This window comes from Diadema antillarum, unplaced genomic scaffold (genome assembly GCF_040938485.1).
Source record: "Diadema antillarum isolate AM-2024a unplaced genomic scaffold, OU_Dant_1.0 seq00000386_RagTag, whole genome shotgun sequence".
Lineage (NCBI taxonomy): Eukaryota > Metazoa > Echinodermata > Echinoidea > Diadematoida > Diadematidae > Diadema > Diadema antillarum.
In genome coordinates, this window is record NW_027271384.1 from 962,331 (window position 1) to 987,589 (window position 25,259).

General features: G+C 39.8%; 1 protein-coding gene across 1 annotated transcript; it reads right to left on the reverse strand.

Annotated features, from left to right (window-relative positions):
* Nucleotides 1-1,058: 1,058 nt before the first annotated feature.
* On the reverse strand, nucleotides 1,059-25,028 carry LOC139731830 (DNA polymerase subunit gamma-1-like). Its single transcript, XM_071642706.1, has 22 exons — nucleotides 24,475-25,028; nucleotides 23,834-23,962; nucleotides 23,220-23,418; nucleotides 22,656-22,817; nucleotides 22,022-22,165; nucleotides 17,052-17,131; nucleotides 16,101-16,283; nucleotides 15,195-15,434; nucleotides 13,682-13,921; nucleotides 12,294-12,438; nucleotides 11,894-11,992; nucleotides 10,199-10,356; nucleotides 9,505-9,676; nucleotides 8,758-8,893; nucleotides 6,348-6,454; nucleotides 5,669-5,808; nucleotides 4,742-4,864; nucleotides 4,118-4,180; nucleotides 3,557-3,671; nucleotides 2,869-3,120; nucleotides 2,078-2,195; nucleotides 1,059-1,180 (listed from the first exon to the last, which is right to left on the reverse strand). The coding sequence occupies exons 1-22, from the start codon at nucleotides 25,026-25,028 to the stop codon at nucleotides 1,059-1,061; spliced, it is 3,681 nt and encodes a 1,226-aa protein (XP_071498807.1).
* Nucleotides 25,029-25,259: the final 231 nt, after the last annotated feature.

Below are 25,259 nucleotides of genomic sequence, written 5' to 3' on the forward strand. Positions count from 1 at the left end.
GAGGAAACATTCACCATGCAATACTAACTCATGATTGAAATATTGACACAAGTAAAATGTAGTAAAATGAGCTTGTATATACTGTAAAGCAAGATATTTCCACAGCATGAAATTTTCGGCAATACTGTAAAAGTGGATATTTTCGCGCGACTAATTTTTCACGCTCGGCCAGATAAGAAGAGTTTCGCGTGTTTTTAATTCCGCGGTATCAAGACATCAACTACAGGAACATATGGCAAGCAGAAATATTTGTGTGCTTTAATTTTTGCGCTAGTTTCTGATTACGCGAAATGCGCGAAAATGTAAACACCGCGATAATTTCCACTTTTACAGTAGTCACTGGCATTCACTGCATGAGGTGTAGACAAGAACTCTCACATGCATTTCAATTTCACGAATCTTTGCATTTGGGAAATTTTCAAGATTAAAATGCATGCAAACATTCCTGGTTTTTCAGTATGAAAATGGTGGTATCTGCATTGCATTTACATCGTTTGAAATACATTAACAACTCATACACAAACTCTTTTCACAGGACAGAAGCAACAATTCTTATTCCCATGATCTAGTCTTGTTGCTTCTCCAAGTATATCCAAGTCTTACATACCACCACTTCTGTGTAATACGATAGGCCCTTATGTCCATTCACTTTCTTGAGTTAATAAATATATCGACATTTCACTCATGTTGGCTAACAAATGTTCTTGAAAACTGAAAAGCTCAGTCGATGCTTGCCAGAGGCTAACCTTGACATGGTAAATAGCAATGCATACCATACTGAATTTTCAGTCAGCAAATGTGTCCTGCAGAATTAGCTGAATAAATCAGTATATTCAGACATCTATTAGTCAATGCATATCTTTACAGCTAAGGTTGTTACAGACAACTTAAGACATTGCCCATGGAGTCAACTAATGATTTCACACTGGATTTCAAGTATAAAAATATATGAAGTACAAAAAGTGTCATTGAATAGCACCTCAATCAGTCCTCGAAGCAAAATAATCCACCAGTATGATAACATTAGCAGACTGGCCCACTCATACGAACATCTTCTGTCAGCCAACACTCTGTTGTCTGCTGCCAAGCGTTGCATCTTTGTTGCTAGGCGACGCAGTCTGCTTGGCCAGGGATCCATTATTTGTGAGTTCCAGGATTTGGTAAATATCCAGGGCTTCTCCTGGGAATGAATGTGAACGAAATGCTACAAATGTAAGATGTTTACATTGACCAGGAACTGGCATTGATAATATGGCATCTTGAGATTCATAAAACTACAATGTGTACTATGACATTTCCAAAGATGCATTAAAACACTGACTTCCGGTATATTTCATTTAAAGTCAGATGTTTTTAGAATGTAGATACTTACTTTTCAAATATAATATACTGTCCCACCATTGCATTCATCTTTAGAAATTGAACTATGCTTGTGTCTGCTGTTTTACTAAATTACTAGTACTCTTTAGTACTAAAGAACTGAACTGATTTGAATGTGGACAAAATAGACGCAATCAATATAGTTTATGCAAGGCAACATTACTGAAAAAACTATATAGAACTGAAGCAAACTAAAAAAAGTTTTGAGCATCTCCATGAACGGGAAGCATATTTCCATTTTAGCCTTTCGATGAATTGATGTTGATTTGTCATTAGCCAACTCAATGAGGAAACACATTTTAGCCAGTTACAGTTCATGAACGATTCAACAACCCAGGTTTGACCATACATTCAGCTACATACTTCATATGTGCAATGCTAGTTAATACCAAACACTGGGCTGAGGCCAATTTATGGTATTATTTGGCCACGGAGTAAAATGAAAGGAGTTATAGAATAAATGTCATGGGAGCAAAGATTCCAGTACTGTAAACAATAAATTTTGTGTGGTGTCAAACTTTTGTATATTTCACTTTCCACAGAACTATCATGAAAATAATGACACAAGAAATTTGGGAGATACTGAATTATGAACAAAAGAATACATTTATCTGAAAAATCATAAACCTAAAAAGTTCAATGAAATTGGCCTTGAATGAAAAACTGATAGAGTTCCAAACTTTGATTTTAACCGTACCTTGTGGGATACCATAACCCCGTTGTAGGCCATGGGGGTTCGATGGAGTCTTGCAATCCATAGTGACTTCCTTTCTCAGAACGGTGTCAATGTCTACTGCACTGAAGAAGGCTACAGACTGAGAGGGAAAGAGAAACATCTGCTGAATTCACAGCTTGCACTAAAAATCCATTACGAACAAAAAAAAAAAAAAACCCATCATGCAACACAACCACATTTCAAATAAACTTCGAGATCAAGTGGGTGCAATGAAGCATTTCTGTACTTACAAACCACAGGTGAAAGCTTAGGAAGGTACTGAAGTTCATTATATTCTTCGTTCATAGCAGAGCATGTCACTCCATCCTCTTGACACAATGTGATTAAAAATCATTGGAAATGCAAGTTAAACTTGCAGCACTATTTGCTGAAGTCTCATGATCATTGAGTAAACCATGATGCTGTGTCCTGGAATAGTGTAAGTCACATCTATCTTCATCCCATGAATACAATATTCTTGTCTACGACATGTAAGTCTACAAAATCATGAATATAATGAATTAGCTAGTGGGCTTGCAACAATATACATATAGAATATTGATTCAAGATTATGGTTAGGGTTAGGTTTAGGGTTAGAATTGGTTTTAGGATTAGGATTAGGATTAGGGCTAGGGGAAGGGGAAGGGTCCAGGGTAATTGCCCAGGGGGTAATTGCCCTAGATCCCTGGAATATATGTAGGCATCTGTGCTTAGGGGGCATGGGGATGAAGATTGGGGGTGCGGGGCTTATTAGGCCATCACTTTCTACTTACCTGGGGCAGGTCATCCATGCCCACTTTGTGGGCAAACATGGCTCTAGTCAGCAGGTTGGTGATTTGCAGGGCCAGGGCCGCCCGGTAGCGGTCCTCGCTGCGCACCAGGTAGCGCACCTCATCATGGATGCTGATGCAAAAGCGGCCCTCGATGGCAAAGGCCTCAAACAGCCAGCGCATGCAGACCAGCATCAGGTGCAGGTAGTCCACGGCCGAGCTCTGGACGACCCAGTTCACACGGCTGGTCAAGAACTGTGTGTCGTGGGAGTGCAGGAGACAATGCAGAAACACATGTTAGACAAAAAAAGAAAAAAAAAGAAAAAAGAAAACTCCACCTGAGCATTTAATTATGACAGATTTGTGCATAATTGTCCAGTCAACATGGTCAATTTCCTAAGTTGCACAATGTAGTTTGTGAGGGCATATGTAATGTGGAGTAAAATTACATAAGAAAAAGAAAAGATAAGAAATACAAAATTGGGCCAAAGACATATTTTGCCCAAATAGGAATCATTGACATTATTGTTCTAATGAAATTTAGCCAGAATTGAGATGGAATTTGTACTTCCTTATTCAAGACCATACAGTATAAACTGAACTCAAGGCCCCCCCCCAAAAAAAAAACACCCCCAAATCCTTATCTTTAAACACTGATATTGTTAGTCGACACTGAGAATCTCTAACTCACCTCGTTGTTGACCGTGTCTGGTTGTAGGGCTCTGCTAATACTGCAGTCCAGTACTGGTGTCTTAGGATTCTCTGATTGAGCAATCTCTTCCAATTCATTGAACATGGCCGACTCACTGCAGGGGGAAAATGAAATGGGTGTGAAAATCAGAAGAGTAAAATAACTTATGTATTAAAAGATCTAAATTGCATCTCTTTTATAATTACCAATGAATGGGGTCCCTATAAAATGATTTGTATATCCTACATAATCATAAAGTCATGAAAAAGCTATTGCAGACTTGGACATTAATTTTGCTCCGGCTCTAAATTCAGCACCTGCTGCACTTAATGTTTTGAATCTAAAAATACAAAATAATTACCTATCACAGCATTGATACCTTCCACTTCCATTAAACTCTCAGCAACTCAAAGTGATCGCTCAAACAGAAAGTACAAATAAATGACTTCAAAACTTCACACACAAACTGGCATGATGCTCTTTAACCAGCTGTGATTTAACATCTTTTTTTTTTTTTTTTTTTTTTTTACAAAGACTGACTGACAAATCATTCACTCTCACCTTCCACCATCCCATTTGCGTTGATCCGTAATTTCCATGTTCTGTGGATTGACGTAAATCGATCTGGAGTTTGAGAGAGAAACAGAAAGCGGGAGTCAGTAAAAAAACAACATGCAGAATATCTGTATTTGATGAAAAGAAAGGAGAGGAAAACATCCTCAGAAAGGGACAAGGCCAGAGAGAAAGGAAAGCATCTTGGATGAGCAAGGGTGCACAAAGACGTCAAACTGCACACGGACTGAACATGACATTCAGAAGACATGCACTAGACCAGCTTGAGTTAGTAGACACAGGTAATCTAATGCAAAGACTTTCATTTTCAATACAAGCATTACCTATTCTCTGAATATCTGAATCTAGCCCAACCAATTTTCATCTACAACCCAATATCAACACAGATCATCACAGTATGCTGTATCCCATATCTACTAACTACTTTCCTCATTAAAAAATAACAAAACAAAACAAAACGATAACCTAATATATAAGCAAACCTAGATAGGCTTACATTATAATTTCATCCAAAACACCTGACAAGTTTATATCTCAAGGCAGAAGGCATAAAAATGACACAAAATGACACAAAAGATAAAGCCAGAGAGAAACAACAGAAGAAAATCTCACGCTGATCTATGCGCCTTCTTTGACAACTCCTTGAGCTCCTCCAGGGTCAGCCATCCGTCTCCATTCGCTGTGCTCATCTCTGTTTCCTCGGTGAGGGTCTGACCGGTAGAAGACAGGTGGTACCTACAGAAGAATGAGATATTTGATTACTAGGGGGAAGCAGAATTCCTGCATGGGTTTACAATTTGGTGGAAGGAAGTGGTATCACAAATGTTGGATATGACAGGAATTGACATATCTCTTCTGGCATGACTATAATGATACTATTAGCACTCTGAACTTTGAACGTATTTGAAAATATCTTAATGACATCTAGCATTCTGTTTTTCATTCTTGTAATAAATTTATGGTTATTTAAAAAGGGAAAATTACCTAAATGCATTTGTTCATTCATGAAATGTGGAATTACCAATGAAACATTTGTTGAAACTTAGAGGAGAATCAAATAATAAGTTTTTAAATAATACTTTCAAAGATTTGGTTAATTCAATGTGCCAATTCCAAGTGTTTCACTAATCTTTCCACTTCATATTTACCTCCACAAAAGGGGTTGTTTTTGTGACACTGGCTTACTGCAAAATAAAACTCAAGAAGCTATGTGCTAATTTGGATGAAATTTTTAGAAAAAGTTGATAATGACAAAAGGAACAGAGGAATAAATTTTGTTGTGATCTGGATCACTGTCTCAATCCAGCATTTTTATTTGTTAATTTTTGGGTGGAAATCACAATATATGTGGAAGTGAGCTGCCTGAAGGAGTTCTGTCCTCTCAGTCTCTGAGTGTCTTTCTAGTTCCAACATGTCTCCTCCGTAAACAACAACAGGGTTGTCACATACCATTCTACAGAGACATCTTGGCATGATGTCACAAAGACAAAGCAGAGAGGACAAACTACCAATTCTCTGGAGTCCTCCAATCACACTCACATCCTCCTTCCCTTGGTTGCCATGTAGATGTCCCGCGCCTTGTCTCCGGCCTCCTCCTGGCTCAGCCTGTGGTTGAACTGCATCAGGAGGCGGATGGCAAACTGCTGGCCGGCGCCGTATATGCGACCGTAGTTGATCACCTGGGGAGATTGAGAGAGAGAGAGAGACTGTGCCTTTGTGTCTTGTGACAACAACAATTGGTAAGATTTACAATGGTGCCAGTGACAGGTGATGATAATGATGACAGCTATCATGATGACAACAACAAATGCTGGTGCTTATGATGATAATGATGATGATGATGATGGTGATGATGTGTCTTTTCGTTTGGTTCATATAACTTCTCACCTAACTCAAATATATACACAGAACATTGGCAATACAATGAAGTACTACCACATAAATACCACTTACTGTAGTATTCAGAATTACGAAACATGTACACATATTTTCAGCTAATAACATCATAACAAGAAATGGATCAATTCTACATTTATTAATAGCGAATGGATGAATTAAAGATAAATGATTTATGACAGAATGAATAAATTATGACAGACAAAAAAACTACATGAGTCAATGCGCAAAAAGCCTGTATAATATGGCCTAAAGAAAGGAGTAGATAGGAGCTGTCGAGAAAAGAGTACATGAAATCTCTTAGTGCGATCATCATAATCACCTTTGCTTGGTCCCGGCTGATGCCTACGGTGGATGCGGTCACACTGTGCATGTCGGTTCCCTCGCTCCTCTTCCCCTGCAGCATCATCCAGCTGAAAGCTGTGCATCCTGTCATAAAGTGAGATGAGATTAGTTGAGAAAATGGTATGATCTGATTAATAAACCCCTTTCATCCAGGATTTATCAATTCCTCATAGATTCTCTCCATGTTTCCACGAGAAATCTAATTCTGTTCACTCCAAACATTAATATAATATTTACATATCATTCCTGGTACAAAAGCGATCAAGCCGCACAGGGCAAGAAAAACAAGGAAAAGTAGAAATTACGCGGTGCGTAACATATGTCCCCGCCGGAAGTAGCATTTAGTGGCAAAATGTACAATATAGGTAAAAAATCAAGGTCAAAGGTCAAAGAAGTCAAAGGTCAAAATTCTGTGTAGAAGTTTTGAAGCCCTCACCTAGTGCCATCACATAAAGCAAACGGAATCGAAATCAGGTTAGAAATGGCGAAGGAGTAGCATTTTTTATAAAATGGGTTCAAGAATGTAGCCAATAGGAAGCGCTGAAATGAGACACACCTCCTTCCTTTACTTCAGTACAATTGCACTGCCTGTAATCCTATGGTAGATTGCCGATCGTCTGTGCGCGCGGCGGCTCCTTTGATGAATTGCATGCATACGCGCTGTCAATCCTGTAAACAACTTCTAGTTCGGGCTGCCGGCCGGCCGGCCTGTCTTCCCTTGTGCATAACATGTGTGGCGTACGTACGTATACTCTACGTACACTTTGTACATTACAGTAGACCAAGCGTTATGGGACCGGACGCGTACATGGAGTCACTTTGAAGAGCAAATCCAACGATTTAGCAGGTTAATTCTCATGCCGTTTTCAGAGTATGTTGTCTAGTAGGCCTATATGAGGAGTCTATATCAAGTCTTTAAGGTAAAGGGTGCATATATAAGTAAGTTTTCATGCGGGAACTCAAGTGTCCGGAAACCCAACCCCCCAATACTGTATGTGCGGGACTTCCGCGAGTGCGACGTGCGTAAATGTTTGGGACGAACATCTTCGGACGTCTTGACCCACAAAGGTACTTGAAAAACGCTGAAAAATGCTGTTAGTTTTCGAATTTTCGACCCATTTTATAAAACAAATGATGCACAGGATTATTTCGTGGCGTTAGTGGAGGCGTATAGCTCACTCTCGGGTATTTACAATGTAGTGCAACATGCACTCGGCTTCGCCTCGTGCATGTTTCACAATTGTAAATACCCTCGAGTGCACTATACGCCTACACTAACGCACTCTATCCTGTGCATCATTTGTATAGTAGCCAATGTACAATATAGGTCAAAAATCAAGGTCAAAGGTCAAAGAAGTCAAAGGTCAAATTCTGTGTAGAAGTTTTGAAGCCCTCACCTGGTGCCATCACATAAAGCAAACACAATCAAAATCGGGTTAGAAATGGCGAAGGAGTAGCATTTTGTAGCAAAATGTACAATATAGGTCAAAAATCAAGGTCAAAGGTCAGAGAAGTCAAAGGTCAAAATTCTGTGTAGAAGTTTTGAAGCCCTCACCTAATGCCATCACATAAAGCAAACGGAATCGAAATCGGGTTAGAAATGGCGAAGGAGTAGCATTTTGTAGCAAAATGTACAATATAGGTCAAAAATCAAGGTCAAGGTCAAAGAAGTCAAAGGTCAAAATTCTGTGTAAAAGTTTTGAAGCCCTCACCTAGTGCCATCACATAAAGCAAATGGAATCGAAATCGGGTTAGAAATGGCGAAGGAGTAGCATTTTGTAGCCAATGTACAATATATAGGTCAAAAATCAAGGTCAAAGGTCAAAGATCAAAATTTTGTGTACCAGTTTTGAAGCCCTCACCTAGTGCCATCAAATAAAGCAAATGGAATCGAAATCGGGTTAGAAATGGCGAAGGAGTAGAATTTTGAAGCAAAATGTACAATATAGGTCAAAGGTCAAGGTCAAAGGTCACAACTGAAATTTTGTGTAGAAGTTGCAAAGCTCCCATGTAGTGCTATCATATAAAGCAAACAGAATAAAAATTGGCTCATAAATGACAGAGAAGTAGCAAATTGAACATTTTGATCACACACGGACGCACAGACAGACGGACGGACGGACAGACGGACAGACGGACACACACACGTACGGAGCCCGTTTCATAGTCCCCTGCTCGAACTCGTTCGGCGGGGACAAAAACCCAGAATCACCACCACCACCCACAACAACACTACTACCCATGCCAACACTAACAGTGACACTACTAGCAACACCAACACCAACATCAAACCTAATAGTAACACCAACAAAATCTCCAACAAGAATGTTTTACCGAACACGAGCTTTTCCTGGTCTCACACAAGTTAGTCTAGTTGTGCCACTCACCATGGAAACCAGCAAAGTTCTTGTCACCAAGGAGAGCGGCGATCCAGAGCTCTTGGGAGTCAACGTCTGCTCCAACAAAGTGGTATCCAGGTGGAGACTGGACCACGGACTTGAGCTCACTACCGACACGATCAGTCTAGGATGGATGGAATACAAGGACAAAATTTTGACTTCATATGTCAGGTTTCTCGAGTGATATGCATTTGATTTGTAGAGCACACTGCAACAGTATTCATTTGCTTTATATGCAGATATATATGACATTTGAGAAATATTGTCCTCATCAGTAGCTACAAAGGCAGATTATAGTCTCTATGAAGTAATTCCTAAAGTAATGCAAAGGTCCTTGATCACTTCACAGTGGTCTTGAAGCAAATATCATACAATGCCACTGGGTCACTTTAGGTAGGAGGTTAAAAGAGAACAACAAAAGCATGACACATACTTGATAGAAACTACTCTCAACCAACAATTTCAATGATAATACAACTGACACACTGTTCTTCAAAACTAAAAATACTTTCCATCATTCATTTGTAAGTTACATGCTTATGTCAAACATACAAATTCATAATCAATGCACAATAGAAGTTCCTGACAAATTTGTACAACTTCATTACTGATGATGATCACCTTTTTTTTTTTTTTTATTGCCCAAACTGGACAGCAGCTTTACAAGTGTGATTCATAAATATTGTCTCTTACTTTGAATTATGAAAATAAATGAGACATATAGAGCCAACTCACTCTAGCGTTACTGGCCGTGAGCCATGTTGGCTCCACTGCTCGTCTGGTGACGGTACCGGCCGTGATGACCCTCGGGATGATGGCGCCGTAGAAACCATCCTCCTCGTAGTCAGGGTTGCGGACCACTGACCGTGGCAGTTCATTCTTCTCCAGACCCACCACCATCTGTGATCTACAGTGTAGAATAAAGAGTAGAAGACAGTTTAAAAGAAAGTGGAGAAGAAAGTGTTGGAGAGGCACTACTATGATTTCTTCTTTTTTCTTTTGAGGAACTTTTTCTTACAGCTGCTCTTTCTATACAGTGTATAAATCATTGTGAATGTATCCTAGGACATGTGTTTCTTCACCATGGCAAATTTTCCCCAAAATCGTTTTTTTTTTTCTTTGTAAAAGGATCATTTCCTGTCATATTTATAATGCACATGATCCCATATTACCTCCTACCACTATTCCATATTTTGTAACAACAGCTAAGCAACTTTCGCATGTAGTGGCATTTTGAATACTAATTTTGCATATTAACTGCCTTTGATAACTTATAATGAAGTACAAGATGACTATTAAAAATGCAGACAGATTCTTTTCAAATTTTGGTTTAGAATCCTTTTTTTTTTCAATGTATAAAAAATTGTCATGTTATCTTTTGTCCAAAGCGGACATTGAAGTGGTTTGAATTAAAGCGATATCAACTGACGCAATCCTCTTGTTGGCATTCCTCCAGAAGGAGATGAACTTGTTGATTTCCAGGATGCGATTGGCCTGGGTTCCTCCTCCTGACCTCAAGGTTCCGTCTTCCACCTTGCTCAGGAAGTCTTTGGCCAGGGGACTTCCCACGTTGTTTTCAGCACCATCCTGGCACAGAGAACGGGGAAGAATTACAGATAAAATACCAAGGATGTTTAACCCTATTCTAACTGGGGGGGGGGTCAAATTGACCCCCCCCTCGACATTTCGCGCCATGATTCCGCAACGCGCAAAGATTTTGCCGCGGCATTTCATGACTTTTTTCATTGAAGTCTCCCGCATATTTTGAGACCAAATTTGCGACGTCCGGGTACACCGTTCTGAAGTTACGCAAGGTTTTGCATATGCATGTCAACCCCAAAACAGCTCAAATTCATGATTTTGTGTGCAAATCCAATGCAAATTGTGTTTTTTTGTTTAATTGATATAAATTAGATTATTTCAACTTTTAACCATTGAAATTAATCAATTCTAATGTAGATCAGCTTGGAAAATAATAAATAATCTTATAGTTGACATCCGGCTCTATGTACAGGCAAAATTTTGCGGCGATCGCGTGATCGGTGGCCGAGATCTGAAGGGGGGGTCAAATTGACCCCCCCCCCCCCCCCCCCCCAGTAAAAACTTGGTCTCAAATAGCCCAGTTAGAATAGGGTTAATACTCAATGAATCAGCCAGCTGCTGCTAATTGCAGGTATCATTGCAGAGGAGTGGACAAAGTTCTCTCAATACACTGTGAGCACAGTTAAACATTAGAGTCATTAAGATTTAGCATCAATATGCTAACCAAGACAGTTTTTGCATATGACACTGTGTTTACTTGAAATAAGCTTGTTTCCAAATGGGGGCATGTCATGAGCTTATGCCAGATTTTTTAATTTTTATTTTATTTTTTATTTTTTGGTGAGGGAGGGGGGCAATGATACAACATCTGATAATCTGTGAGAAGTCCAATTCGGGCAAACATCTAATTGTCCTCAGTAGATATTTCAACCCTAGAAGTGCAATGTTCTGATAAAAGATATCTGGCAAGCAACTTTGTTGTGTGACAGCATGCTGAGGTGACAAGAGTCTTACAAATACTAGAAAAAAAAATGATTGTGTACTTAAGTATGACTAGTATGTAAATTCTGAACCTACTGATCATGTAAGAAAAGTCTGCATAAAATAGAGACAGAAACTAGAAATGTGGCTATGGCGACCGATATGCCTCTGCCATAATGCATGGTTCTCCTAATAGGTCTATAGTACATCTTGTACATGTATACACTAAGTTTCAAGAAAATACCTTCGGGCATTGCTTCTAGATATGGGGTTAATAGTGAAATTTTGAGCATTGACCTTGATCTTTTGACCTTGATACTTTTGACCTTGAGCATGTGCACCCAAAAGTTGATAGGCACAATTTCGCCCACTCATACGTATACATGCCATGTTTTATTGCGATACCTCAAACTGTTTTTTAGTTACGCTGCCACAATATTGATTACGGACGGAAGGACGGATGGATGGAAAGACAGACGGAAGGATGGACGGATGGATGGACGGACAGACAATCCGAAAACATAATGCCTCCGGCAGTACTTCGTGGCGGCGGCATAAAAAAGGATAGAAAGAAAGACTGAAAGACCAACCAACAACTGACCTTGTGTGGCAGCTTGTAAAACCAGCAGCCTGGTACCCTAACATCCTTGACAGGTAATCGTCCACTGTGATTAGGGGCAGAGTTCTGGCTCTCCTTACCCTGCAGTGGAAAGATGGGTCACCACACTCTTGACATACACACAAGAATGACAGAATCCCTTTCTTCATCCCTTTTTTTTTCACAACTTTTTGAGTTATTTTGCAAACAAGAGAAACAAACAATCAAACCAATGCTGGCAAAAACATAACCTCATTGGCGGAGGTGAATATATATACATACATATTCAAGTTATATGAAAATATAAAACTTATAAAGATTGAAAGTCTTTAGACTCAATGTGAGTACCTTGTACAAGTTTCCATGCAGCATGTATTACACAACCACAAAATAGTATATGCACCTTGGAAGAACTCTTGCCATTGTCAGTGTCACTGAAGTCTTCATCCAGTGCAAAGTCCAAGCTAACATCAATTGCTTCTCCATTGATGGCTGATGCTCTTGTGTTGACTTCCTCTTTCCTGGCCAACTCCATCTCCTCAAGGCTCCTAAACAAATATATGCACACAAAAAGGAAACCCAGAGAAAATGAGATCGCTGATCCTTGAGCAAATACATCAATATAGATTGTGATTCATCCGGGCAGTATGATAACAATACAGTGTACATACCTGAATTTGTTTGACTGGACTTACCCAGGGCTGCACACTCACCCATTTTTTCCACTGGTCCAACCTGTCTGCCAGACCAGTAGATACCCAGTGTTACCATTTTTTACTGGTCCATTCCTGAAAAAGTTACTGGTCCGACAGTGATTTTTACTGGTCAGGGACCGTCGGACCAGTGCGCAGCATTGACTTACCTAAAAAAATCATGGAGAGTGCACTTTCATTCATCCACCACAGATGAATGCTCGCCAGCAAGACAGAGTTGAAAAAGAAAAAGACTCAGATGAGTCACAAAACTGCTCTTTGTGATTTTCACAAGTCCAGCAGAACAGATTTCATTCAGTGTTGTTATCATTGTGCAAACTTCATGGTTAATTCCACCTTCTCAAAACTTGCATTAGATATACAGCACACAAAACCAAAATCAAACAAAAAAGTCATTGTGTGCGAACTTCACTGTTTCAAGTTCTTACACATAAACATTCAAATTGACAGACTAAAAATCACAGAAAAAACACAAAAATCAAGATGTCCCTGTGTAACCTTCACAGACAACTTCACCTTCACACACAACTTCACCTTCATTAGATTTTCATTCATGCCAAGACACAATCAAGATCAGCATGATGCAATCTTTATTGTGCATCATTCTATTTCGTTGTAGCCATATCACTGTGTTCCTTGAAAAAAAAAAAAAATCTTATTACTACCTTGTATGATCCTGCGACAAGTTGTCAATAACCAACAGTAATATGATCCAAACACACAGTTACCTGATAATACCACCTAAATTCAAATAATCACTGTCATACTGCCCTAATCACTCAATGCAAAATTGTTGCAAGTAGCCAGATCAAGTAACTCCTTGATTACCTGAAACTCCAAACTGTTCAGTGTCAAAGAGCAATTTGACCTTACCTTTTATTTGCTCCATTGGGCCAAGAACTGCCAAATGGTATGACCCAAAGACACTAACAAAACATGGGTCATCGTGAATTAAGGAAAGACATATTCCAATCACAATCGAGTGCGGCTGAAAAATTATATGGAACAAAAGTCCTAACTACTCTTCAGGCACATTGCAATTACAATAAACTTTAACAGGAAATAAAAGATCACTAACCTTAAGGGGAACACCGGTTCAATCTTCTGCTCCTGGGAACCAGCTGCTCCTACTTCATTTCTGTTCAGCGGTCGTCCCGGCACCAGGTACCCCCAGCCGTGCTTGGCAGTGAAGTGGAGGGGATAGCCCTCCCAGGTGAGGCGCAGGAGTTTGGGGGTCACCCGCGTCTGTGGGCTGATGAGGGAAGGGCCGGGCGACCAGTCGGTGTGACTTCGTCGAGGACATAGTTCGCGGAACCATCTAGCATAGAGGAGAGTATCAATGTAACAATTGGTCTCTACGAATGTAGTTTCATTTTGTATTTTGGTTCCACTTCGTAATTGTGCTCCATGCTGTCAGAAGACTTTCAAGTCTATCATTACCACTGCAGGGTGGCCAACTTCTGTAAATCAGAAAACACACTGATGTACACAAGACTAGAGAAGCACTCTGACAGTGCAGACCTCCGCCAAGCATGCAGCTCATTTCCACCACTGATCTATTGTTCTTCCATAGAGATATCAGTGATTTCCACCCCTGCGTACTTATAGCATTGTGTGCTGAAAGTCATGCGATTTCTCAATATAGATGCCTTTGTTATGTCATAAACCCTCAGCTGCACGACGCGCCTCGCCCAAGCAGAAACTAGAGCACGCACTTTAGTGCGCGCATGCAAACCTCAAAAACGCGCAGCCTGAACTCCCAAGTTCAGTGACCCTACCTGCCAAAATATCAAAAATCCTTCATAAATTCCCCCAAAATTCTCGGATCACTACCAAAATCTCATCGTTTGTCACTTGTGTCATTCTCAACCTTTCCTGTAATTTCATCCAAATCTGTTCACTACTTTTTGAGTTATTTTGCACAGGGACAAACATACACACAAACACACAAACCAACGGTAACGAAAACATAACCTCCTCCCTTGGCGGAGGTAAATATCATTCTGACAGGGGAAAAATCCACCGGACACTCTACTGCAGACATGGACAATGACATTGGAAGCAGTGGTCCTGGTGTGGTCATTATAATTAGATGATGAAATACATACACCATACTGTAACATTAATGCACAGTGCTTGGCATCACAACACATACTGTAAAACATGATATATTCGTGGCATGAATTTTTCGCGTAATGGAGCCAACGGCCTTATTTGCAGCATGAAATTTTCGCGAACTGCCACTGGCATTCAATGCATATAGTGCAGACAAGAACTTTCACGTGCATTTTAATTTCACGAATCTTGGCGCTCGCGAAATTCGCAAAATTAAAATGCACGTGAATATTCCTCGTTTTACAGTATGCTAGAATGCTGGTAACATTTTCATGGATTACAGTTTTCCTTCCACTCTTTTTGACATATGTTCAGAAGTTGTCATTGCATGTTCCACATATTATGCACACTTGCATTTTTTCATCTCTAGATAAAGGAACTGCTTTCTGTGGTTTAGCTTCTTTTTCTTTTGTTTTAGAGAAGGTAAACTCTGGAACAGCTTGGCATAAATGCTAACTCTCTCCATCTAAACTCACATTGGATATCCCATCATGTGCTGATTGACCTTAGGAATCCTTTCCGCTGTCATGAGCACATCTTTTACTGGACTCTCCTCCTCCTCCTCTCCCTCCTTCTCAGCCTGCTCTTCTCCTGTCTCCTTGGCAACTGCCTCCTTTTCCTGGATCTTCCTTTCTCTCCGTAATGGCTGGGCCTTCTTAAGCTTGTAATCCTCCACTGCCCAGTCCAGCTCCCACAACCACGGGTCTTCCTTAAATCTTAAGAGGCACACATTTGGAAGTATGCAGAAGCACAATATCAACTCCACAGACAACTTAAAATGTCATCCTTTCACACATGATTCACACACTTATTTCTAGCGAAGTTGACATCAATGGATTTATAAAATGTCAGTGCATGAATATGTAACTGGTTCATCAGTGATCATGTACAGAGATGAAAATACCTGTTACTTGTGTTGATGTTTAAACGTTTTCATCGATGACATCATACTGCTCTCAACAGCTAATTACCATTATTCACCAAGTAGGAAGCTCAGGTCTAAGTCATTAAGTTTGAAGGCTCAAGCATGGTATGTAAAATCTAAAACTCCCCAATATAAAACATTTGAAATGATCCAACAGGACCAGCACTGCACAATATTAAAAGTCTCATCGATTTTCAAATACTCAAAATGCTTATCATATCCTGTATAGCTGTATCGATGCAGTTCATTAAACGTACCAGTTTTCCAGGCTCGACAGTTCATGGGCAACATGCATAAAGAATGTCTGGCTTCATGCAAAGTAAGCACAGATTATCATTATTAATTCACAGAATTGCTGTGGATAAAACGTATGTCATATCTTGAAACACAAGAGAGGATAAGATGAAACAGGGTGAGGGAGGGGGTGGGGGAGCGGGTGGGGGTTGAGCACACGCACCTGTCATGGTGGAGGAGGTTGCATGCATCGTTGGCGATGTGCATGAGGGACTGCTTCATCTCCTGCTGGAGATGGTCGTAGGTCTCCTGGGCCTCCTGGAGGTACCGCTCCCAGTTCTGGTTGACCGGCAGGTAGGCCTGGCCCATCTCCAGCATGGCGGCAAAGGTCACCGGGTGCGGGAACCTGTGAAACATGTCATCTCTTTCACTTATCTGTGTCTCTGTGAGGGTATTCCTTACATTAAGACACCAAAAACCAAGAAAAGTTACAATGATGCCCCCTGCTGATTTTTGCACTCATATGTAAGATACTGAACACCAGACTTTCATCACTGCAGAGTCCAACTTTTAAACACCACACTCCTACAGCTGTTCAGAGTAGAAATTTATGACATTTGGGGAGACAGTGAAGATTTGCAGCTACTTTTCAGATTGTGACACAGGTTTCAACCTCTTCAATTACAAAGGATAATTTGTCTTGGAAAAAAAACCCACCTAAACCAAACCAAACAAAAACAAAACAAGCTAAAAACGCCTACAAGTGACACTTATGGATGTTACTGCTCAGTCTGAGTACTTGGTCTTTTTAATGAAAATCATGTACATAAAAGTATGAGAACCTTGTTCTATTCACTATCCCACTGAAATTTTGCCTTTTTTTCAAATTGGTGAGACATGGTGCCAAACAATTTTAATTCCTTATCCCGTTCTAAAGCTCTTCACATTTGGTATCATATTTGTTTGTTTGTTTGTTTGTTTGTTTGTTTGTTTGTTTTTTGGGGGTGTTCAAAGTTAACACACATCAACTTTTTCGTTGCTTAGTACTTGAAGTCTTCAACCTTTAGATAACAATTTGAAGTTGTTGTGCAGCACACATTCTCTATAGAACCCAGCCAGTATACACAAAGGATCCGTCATAAATGAGCTGAGATGGTGCAATAGGGCAGCCTACCTTTCAAAGAACAGTGGCAGAAGCTTGCTGAAGACTTCATGTGTTGCAGCAACATCTTTGGCACAATATGTCATCAAAGACTGTAAACAGGTGTGAGAAAAAAGACAATGCATTTTACACTTCTTCTTCATCACATGTATGGAGATAAAATCTTGTCCCCAAATGCTGCTAATAGTACAGTCCACTTTGTCGAAATATTGGGTCCCGTGAGATTTTCGTGCCAAAATTGATTTTTTCAGCTAACTTGGTCAATTTGGGGGTGCTGAATCCAAAAAACTTTGGTTCCATTTTTTCTGACCACGTCTTCAGCCGCCATTTTGAATTTCAAAATGGCCGCCATAGCAAACTGTGTTTTGACCCAATTCTCATAATGTGAGCATCATAGAAGGTTCAAATTTGATGCAAAAAGCATGTTTATGATGTCAGACATTCTAGTGCACCATTTTCTGATACCGTAGATAGTTTTGATACAGTTTTTAGGCAGCCATCTTGAAATTCAAAATGGCCGCCATTGCTAAATATATTTTACCCATATCTAAGGTTGTAAGCATTGTGGAAAGTATCAATTTAGGGCAAAAAGCATGCTCGTGATGTCAGACATGCTAATATAAACATTTTTTTTTTAAATGATGGATCATTTTCATTGGCGGCCAACTTGAAATTCAAAATGGCCACAATAACAAATGTAATTGGGCCTGTATCTAATATCGTAAACATTGTGTAAGGTTCTAATTTGGGGCAAAGAGCATGCGTATGCTTTCAGACATTCTGAAACATCTTTTTCTGAAACGATGGTTCACTTTGATATTGAAGGAGGCCATCTTGAAATTCAAAATGGTCGCATTACCAGAACGTATATTTTGACCCATATCTCATGTTGTAAGCAAGAAAGAAAGTTCACATTTCGGGCATAAACCGGGCTCATGATGTTGAATATTCAGATGCACTTTTCCCTTCCCTTAAATTGCAGATCACTTTCGAGGTGGCCATCTTAACATTCAAAATGGCTGCTTTTCAGCTAATATCTCTGGTTACAAGCAACTTTTTGACATAGGAATGTTTATGGGGGTGTACAGTATACATTCTTTTAAAAAAACACAAATGGGGCCTATACATTCTGTAATAATGTATTATTCGCATTGGCCACCACTCTTGAAATTCAAGATGGAGTTCGACTATATTTAGTGCTGTAAGAGCAAACCCAAGCATGCTGGAACACTAATGTGTAAGTCAATCACTTCAGCGAATTGCGTAGGCGGGACTGCTTCCTGTCCTGTAGGTACACTACCATGTTGAAATGCAAAATGGCTGCCATGGGAAACATTCCTTTAAAAGCATTGCATTTGGCTAAAAAATTGTGAGTGAGAAATCATGTGACTCTGACGTCAAAACAAATGAATTTCAAAAGAACCTCTTGTGTCTGAGTGACTAAATGCCCCATTTAAACGATTTGGTTGTAGAGTTTACAACATTAGCCCTATACATCCTAAAAATTCATGGGATAGTCACTTAAATAGATAATGTCTTCTATTCTCATTCCTTGCATATGTTTTTGAAGTCACCAGCACTTTAAGGCTGTACACAAGGGAAAATTGGTTTTATAAAATTCTTCCAGAAACAGTGACTTTTGCATTTCTTGCTATGAGCATGATAATGAATTATGTGGCCACCGTTGGTGTAAGAAGTTCAAAGCATTTAATTGAACATTTTATGCATACCTTCTGGAAATAACTACAATGTAATATATCATATTTTCCTGTAGTAGAGGCACAAATTAGGTTGTGAGAGTTTACGAGCTTTGCTGGATTTGTTGTATCAAGACTCTACGAGGGTAAAGCGGGAGATTGTCCTGGTTGAAGTCATCCACGCCAAACTTCTGGGAGGCATGGACTGTGTCATTGCACATTCTGCATGATTCCAGGTTTAGATACTTCTTGGTCCATCTACTCTTTGAGACATCCTCAAATTTTCAACTTCCGCCAGCACCATAAAGGCATGAAAAAGCAGACCTTTGTTTGTTTGTTTGTTTCGCAACGGACTGCAGAAGATAATCTCTCAATAATGTCAATTGTACTTCTATCATTTCCTTTTCCAGTGATGGAGCAGATATCATGCAATGCAGTAAGTAAAGCAAACTTACAAGATCCATGAGGAGAATTGAAATGTCAGTGTCTACGTATAAATCATCAATATCTCTGATTTTCCCTATGCTCTTGAAGTAGCATCTACATACAATGGGATGAGACTATCTGTTTCCTCGTAGTGAATGACGGGTGACTGCTCCCATGGCATCTTTGATGAACCCTTTGTTTTTTATTATTTCCGTGATGTCGTCTCTGTGTCAGATGGAAATGACTGCTCAGTATTTCAACTTTCAGGCTGATTATATGGCTCAGTTTTGTGGGTTTCTAAGGCATGGGTATGAAAAATGAACCTTTGTTAGTGAGAATGAGGAGAAGGCCATGAAATTATGAGATGAAGAGTGATTGTGGAATTACTTAGAACTTATACCTTCCGATAATTGTATCGTTCAGCAATGACTGGATAATGACAGGTCTATCAGACTGTAGAGCCAGTAGAAATGTTATGAGAAGTTAGTGATCCTCTTAAGCTTAATGACTTTGGATACAATCTTACATGGTGTATTTTGATCACACAAGTTGAATGTCTGCCCTTTTTCATACTCTCCCAGAGATTAATATATTTTAATTCTCCTAGATACAAATTCTTAGTACAGAACATGAAAACTTCCCTTTTCATCTCTTTCCAGAAATATACCCCTTGAATGTTTCCGATAGCTGATTGCCAAACACCACATTCATCAGCTTCAAAGCAGTGACAATTTTTGAGATTACCCTCATGTGATGGTCTTCTAAATTGTGGAGGAATTCTGATACATGCAAAGCGCCAAGCACACAACTGAGCTATATTATTGCTCCTTTGTTGTTTTAGAATCATTGGCTGTACAGCAGTAAGCATTTTGGAAGTCTTAATAACTGAAGATGACCCACTCAAGGGCAATCCGGAAAAAGCCTACTCATTCCTTATTCATTCTGTATTATTCCAGAAGTATATCTAGTGTTTAGCAAATCTTGTTTCAGTTTGTGGCCAACAAACAAGCTTGTGAATTGGATGCCTGGTAGGGTGACCATGGCCTTTCTTGCCATTGGCCATTGCGAGACTTTTCCTTGTTTGTCTTCATTCTCTCGAGGCAGCATCAAGTTTTTGAAGATCACCTTCAGTTGTATCAATGCTTGCTTTAGTACAAATATTTACTGACTGGGCTTAAACATAACCATTAACGAGGTTCCAAGATGCAAAATAATGTGATCCCCGAGAGGCAAAAGCAAACCGCTTTAGCGTGCAGTTCGCAAACCGCATATACCCGTCTGGCTATATGGGATGTAACGCTTACACGCTTACCCACATGTATGGGACAGTGGTATGCCCCCTCCCCCTGTACGCAGTTTTTGCCCCTCAGCATGGCTTGATGACGTCATTTGGAACCTCGTCCTTACATTTTGAATTTACGGCGACCATTTTGAATTGAGAGATGGCTGTCATTCTGCTTGACCTGGAAATGAATTCGGTCTATCTAGAACAATTTTGGCTAATTCATCTAAGGCGCTTACAACAGTATGTTTTCTATGGCAGCCATCTTGAATTTCAACATGGTGACCTGCCTAATGATCCACAATTAGAAAACAGCTGTACTGGAATGTTGGACACCACAAGCATGTGCATTCTTGAAAATTTGATGCTGCTACAATAATTGCAACCTGAGATATGGGTAAAAACATTATGGCGGCCATTTTGAATTTCAAGATGGCAGCCTACAATCTGTACAAAACAATCCACAATATCACAAAAAGATATATCAGAGTGTCTGATATCACAACGATGCATTTTGTACCAAATTTGAAGCTTCTACAATGCTCACTTTATAAGATATGGGTCAAATTACAGTTTGCTATGGTGGCCATTTTGAATTTCAAGATGGCAGCCTACAAATTGTATCAAAACAATCCACAATATCAGAAAAAGATATATCAGAGTGTCTGACATCACACTCATGCATTTTGCACCGAATTTTAGGCTTCTACAATGCTCACTTTATGAAATATGGGTCAAAATACTGTTTGCTATGGCGGCCATTTTGAAATTCAAAATGGCGGCTGAAGACGCGGTTGGAAAAAATGGAACCAAAGTTTTTTGGATTCAGCACCCCCAAATTGACAAAGTTAGCTAATAAAATCAATTTTGGCACAACAATCTCACGGGATTACATAGTAGCCTCTACTATAATTTCTATCTAATCTTCAGCTAGTCTACGACTTAGCTGCTAGTTTCTATGAAAATGTATAAATTAGTGCACCATTTATCGGTAGACATCTCACAGGTGGAGTATCTGACAAAACTCTAAATCAGCTCTCCTCATTCAGAGTGAAGATGCTTTTGGCAACTCATTTATTGACAGATAATTGCAAAAAACTGCAAATCATCTTCTCCTTATTTTTTTCTTGCCATTTCTATTTTTTCCTACTTTGTGCTGAACAGGGCACAGTCATTCTATACCATGCACTAGATTAAGTGAGTTTGGTGGTGCTTGATACATAGTCACTAGTCAGTTATGATCATCATTATCATGATTCCCTATCAAATCCATTATTTTTGTACATTAGTGTGCAACCATCATCAATCAATACAGCTTCTGTAAATTGTTACACCATTATCATCTGCCAACAATGCTTGTTTTGTGAAGTAAAGATAAATTCATATCTGCAAGAGAAAGACTATCACATTTAAATCGAGACAACCCGATGAGAATACATTCTCTTTAAGACTGTATACAACTGTCAATTATTGAAGGCAGTGATCATAATAATGAGAGTGGGAATACCACATATAAGTGGTTGTAAACCTGTTCCATTTTCTCATTGTGATCTTGCAACAATACACCAAGACATCACCTGGAAATCGTCCCTGATCTCTGCCATGGTTCCAGTGACGAATGTGTCCCGCTTGCTCTTGTCTAGCGAGCTGCCATCTTCATTGTACAGCCTATACACATCTGCCAGGTTGTTTGGGCTACTCTCAGCTAGCCATGCTGTTGCCTACAGCATTAAACGTTGAGATAGTATGATGTGAGATCATGACAAATTAAAGAGTCATATAAACAGAAAAACAAATAGATTAAAGCAAATTCAATTCAAATTTTATTTCACAGAAACACAATATACTGAAAACCAAAACATGAAGATGGTGGTGTAATTCCCAAACATGATCCACACCCACAACTCTTTCATGGAAATATTACTAAGAACATAATTATCCTCCAAATGATGCGTATAGAATATTACAATGACTGAACTGCTCAGCTAATACTCCAATTTACACATCTGCTTGTAACAAGACTGAGCATGATATCCTCTCTTTCAGTCACCTGCCAAACAAAGAAGCAACTGAGAAAGGTTTAAAAGACATATTGACAACTTTTGGACTAAATATGGCCAGGTTTTTAGTACAGTATAGTTGTACATATATGCATGCTACTATCCTATCATGTAGTCTAACGCAAGCCAGATGGGACATAATTATTCTCACCGGAGGTCCAAATGACTTCCTTTTCTGCTGTTTCCTCAACCATGGCGCAGCAACGGCATTGCCTCCCTTCGCATTGACATTCCATAGCGCCCTCTGTAGAGTCGTCTGCCCAGACACACACATGTGGAGGCTGAGTGTGTCGAGGAATCTTGTCTTTGTTCCCTGCAAAACAGCATGCCAAACATCAATCTCGACTTCAAAACTGAATGCAAATATTACCAGTTTGTGATTTCACAAACCTATTCTTGGCTGTTGCATTAAGTCAAGTCCTCGTGTATCTGACTTGAAATTGTTGTCACCCTGACTAGTAATCAGAAACAGACAAACGACTGAAGGGTTTAAATCGTCAGCTCTGTCCCAATGAATCAGAGTGCAAAGGCTAGCAATTCATGATTTCACAAACCTATTCCTGGATGTTGCATCAATTGGTCTCCTTGCATATCTGACTTGTCCTCATGAAAAGTATCAGAAACAGACAAACAATGACTACGGTACATGGCTTGCATCATCACTCTGCCTCAAAGGACCAGAGTGCAACAATATCCTTAATGCTTTTTGGCCTACCTGCAATAGGTACTGCTCCTTGACAAAGCTGCGGTCAAAGCTGACATTGTGGCCCACCACCAGCCTCGGGGTCCATTTCCGGCCCACGGGGGGCTTGGTGGAGGCGCCCTTGGTTTCCATGGCAATCAGATCAGACAGTCTCACCCGCTGGGATAGGGACAGGTGGTCTTCGATCAGTCTGTGGCTACACCAGGAGTACCTGGTATTTTAAAGACAAGATTTTAGAGGAAAGAGACCATTATTCTTTTGTATTACAGAAAATTTGAAGTCACTTGCACATTTTCCCTGCAATAAAACATATCAGAACTTGGCTCATATGAATGATGTGCTCTTGAAACACACTTACACAGCATATTCAAGATTTTACCGAGGTGTCATTTCAGTCCATCAGTTGGCTCTGTTTTAGCGCAACTTCTGGACAGTCAACTGTGAAAGGAAGTCTGAGGTTTTCAGGAATTATTGCCACCTGTCATCTGACAATTTGACCCATTTTTAATATGCCTAATGGTATTAAGAAAAGAAATTTGTACAAAAGTTAGAGGATTGGCAAAAGTTATTTTACAGAAAGACTGTGAGCGTGACCAAAGTATTAATGGGACACTCTATTACCGTACCAAGCATTAGGAGACACTGCCACTGCCAGTGTTGGAAAGTTTCCCTCAACCATACAGCACTCCACATCAAACACAATCCCTGGGTCATCGGGAAAAGGCACAGGTATCGGCTCTCCATCTGTTGCATATCTGCAAAGTATGAAATCGGAGAATTTGTAATATTTTTACATTTTCTATGTCCCAATTGTGTTACCCATATTCTTTTTCTCACAGAAAAAACAATCTTGCTGTGAATAGTTGATTATATTAAGAGAGCAGTTAGAAGTCATAACACAGTGCTGGATTACACATGAACAAATAAATCATAATAACTATTGACAAGCTTTGAACTCTATATTATGTTTTATACAAAGTGGGCTATAGTACGTGTAATTACACCACAAACTATATGTGGTTTGAGTACCTGTAATGATATGAATATTGTTATGTTCATGTCTCATTTTTGTGCATTTTATAGGTGTCTGCTTTTTCTGGGCTTTAGGTAATTTTACAGAACATCATGTAAGTACATTTCACTAATTCTTCATTAACAATGCATCAGCCCATCTTCCAAATCCTATCATTGGGGTACACACACTAAATAGAAAATGAAGAAAACCAAAAAATTAACCATTGCAAGAATCAAATAGCTGCCTCATTACTTTGTCCAGCCTTTTTGGAAGACCCACTCCTCTGGCATTGGTGGGAGCGTGCACTCAGCTACTTCTTGGGCTAGATCCAGATATGCCTCACTCTGCTTATTGGCCAGAATTTGGAAATGCTCATCAATATTATGCCCGTAGAGCCTGGGCAAATCGAACTTTACGTCGGGAAGAATGGTGCCTTCCTTCCCCCACAGTCTGTGACTTTCAAGATGATATTTGGCCTTTTGCAAGGCCTCCTCAGGCTCCTGTTGGTCAGCCTCTGGCTGAGCTGATTTCTTGGCATTTCTCTTCTTCCTCTTGAAATTGAAGACCTGGTTGTGGAGGTGCTTGGATAGCATCTGAATGTTGATGGGGTTCAGCCTCAATTCCGGAGATACAGATGTCTTGTTGGAGTTCACCGATGTTGGCTCCTCCTTGGGAGGGGAGTCTGGTGATGATGGCAGTGATGATGATGATGATGAAAGAGAACAAAGAATTGTCTTTCTCTGGCTCCATCTAACATGGTGGCAAGTCCAAGGCAAACACTTCACTGGTGGGATGAACGTTGGCATTCTAGCACCACACAATCTCTTTGGTAACATCATACTTGACATTTTCCCCGACGAAAACATAGTCAGTTCCTTGCATAAACCATTAATTTACAGCAAACATTTGAAATTGCTCATCACTGCTCTTTTTCATTAAAAATGAAACTCTGCAACCGGCAGTATTAATGCAGCAACCCAGCCAGATAGCAAAACATCAAATCAATCATCATATGACAACAGTGGATTCCCTTCCTT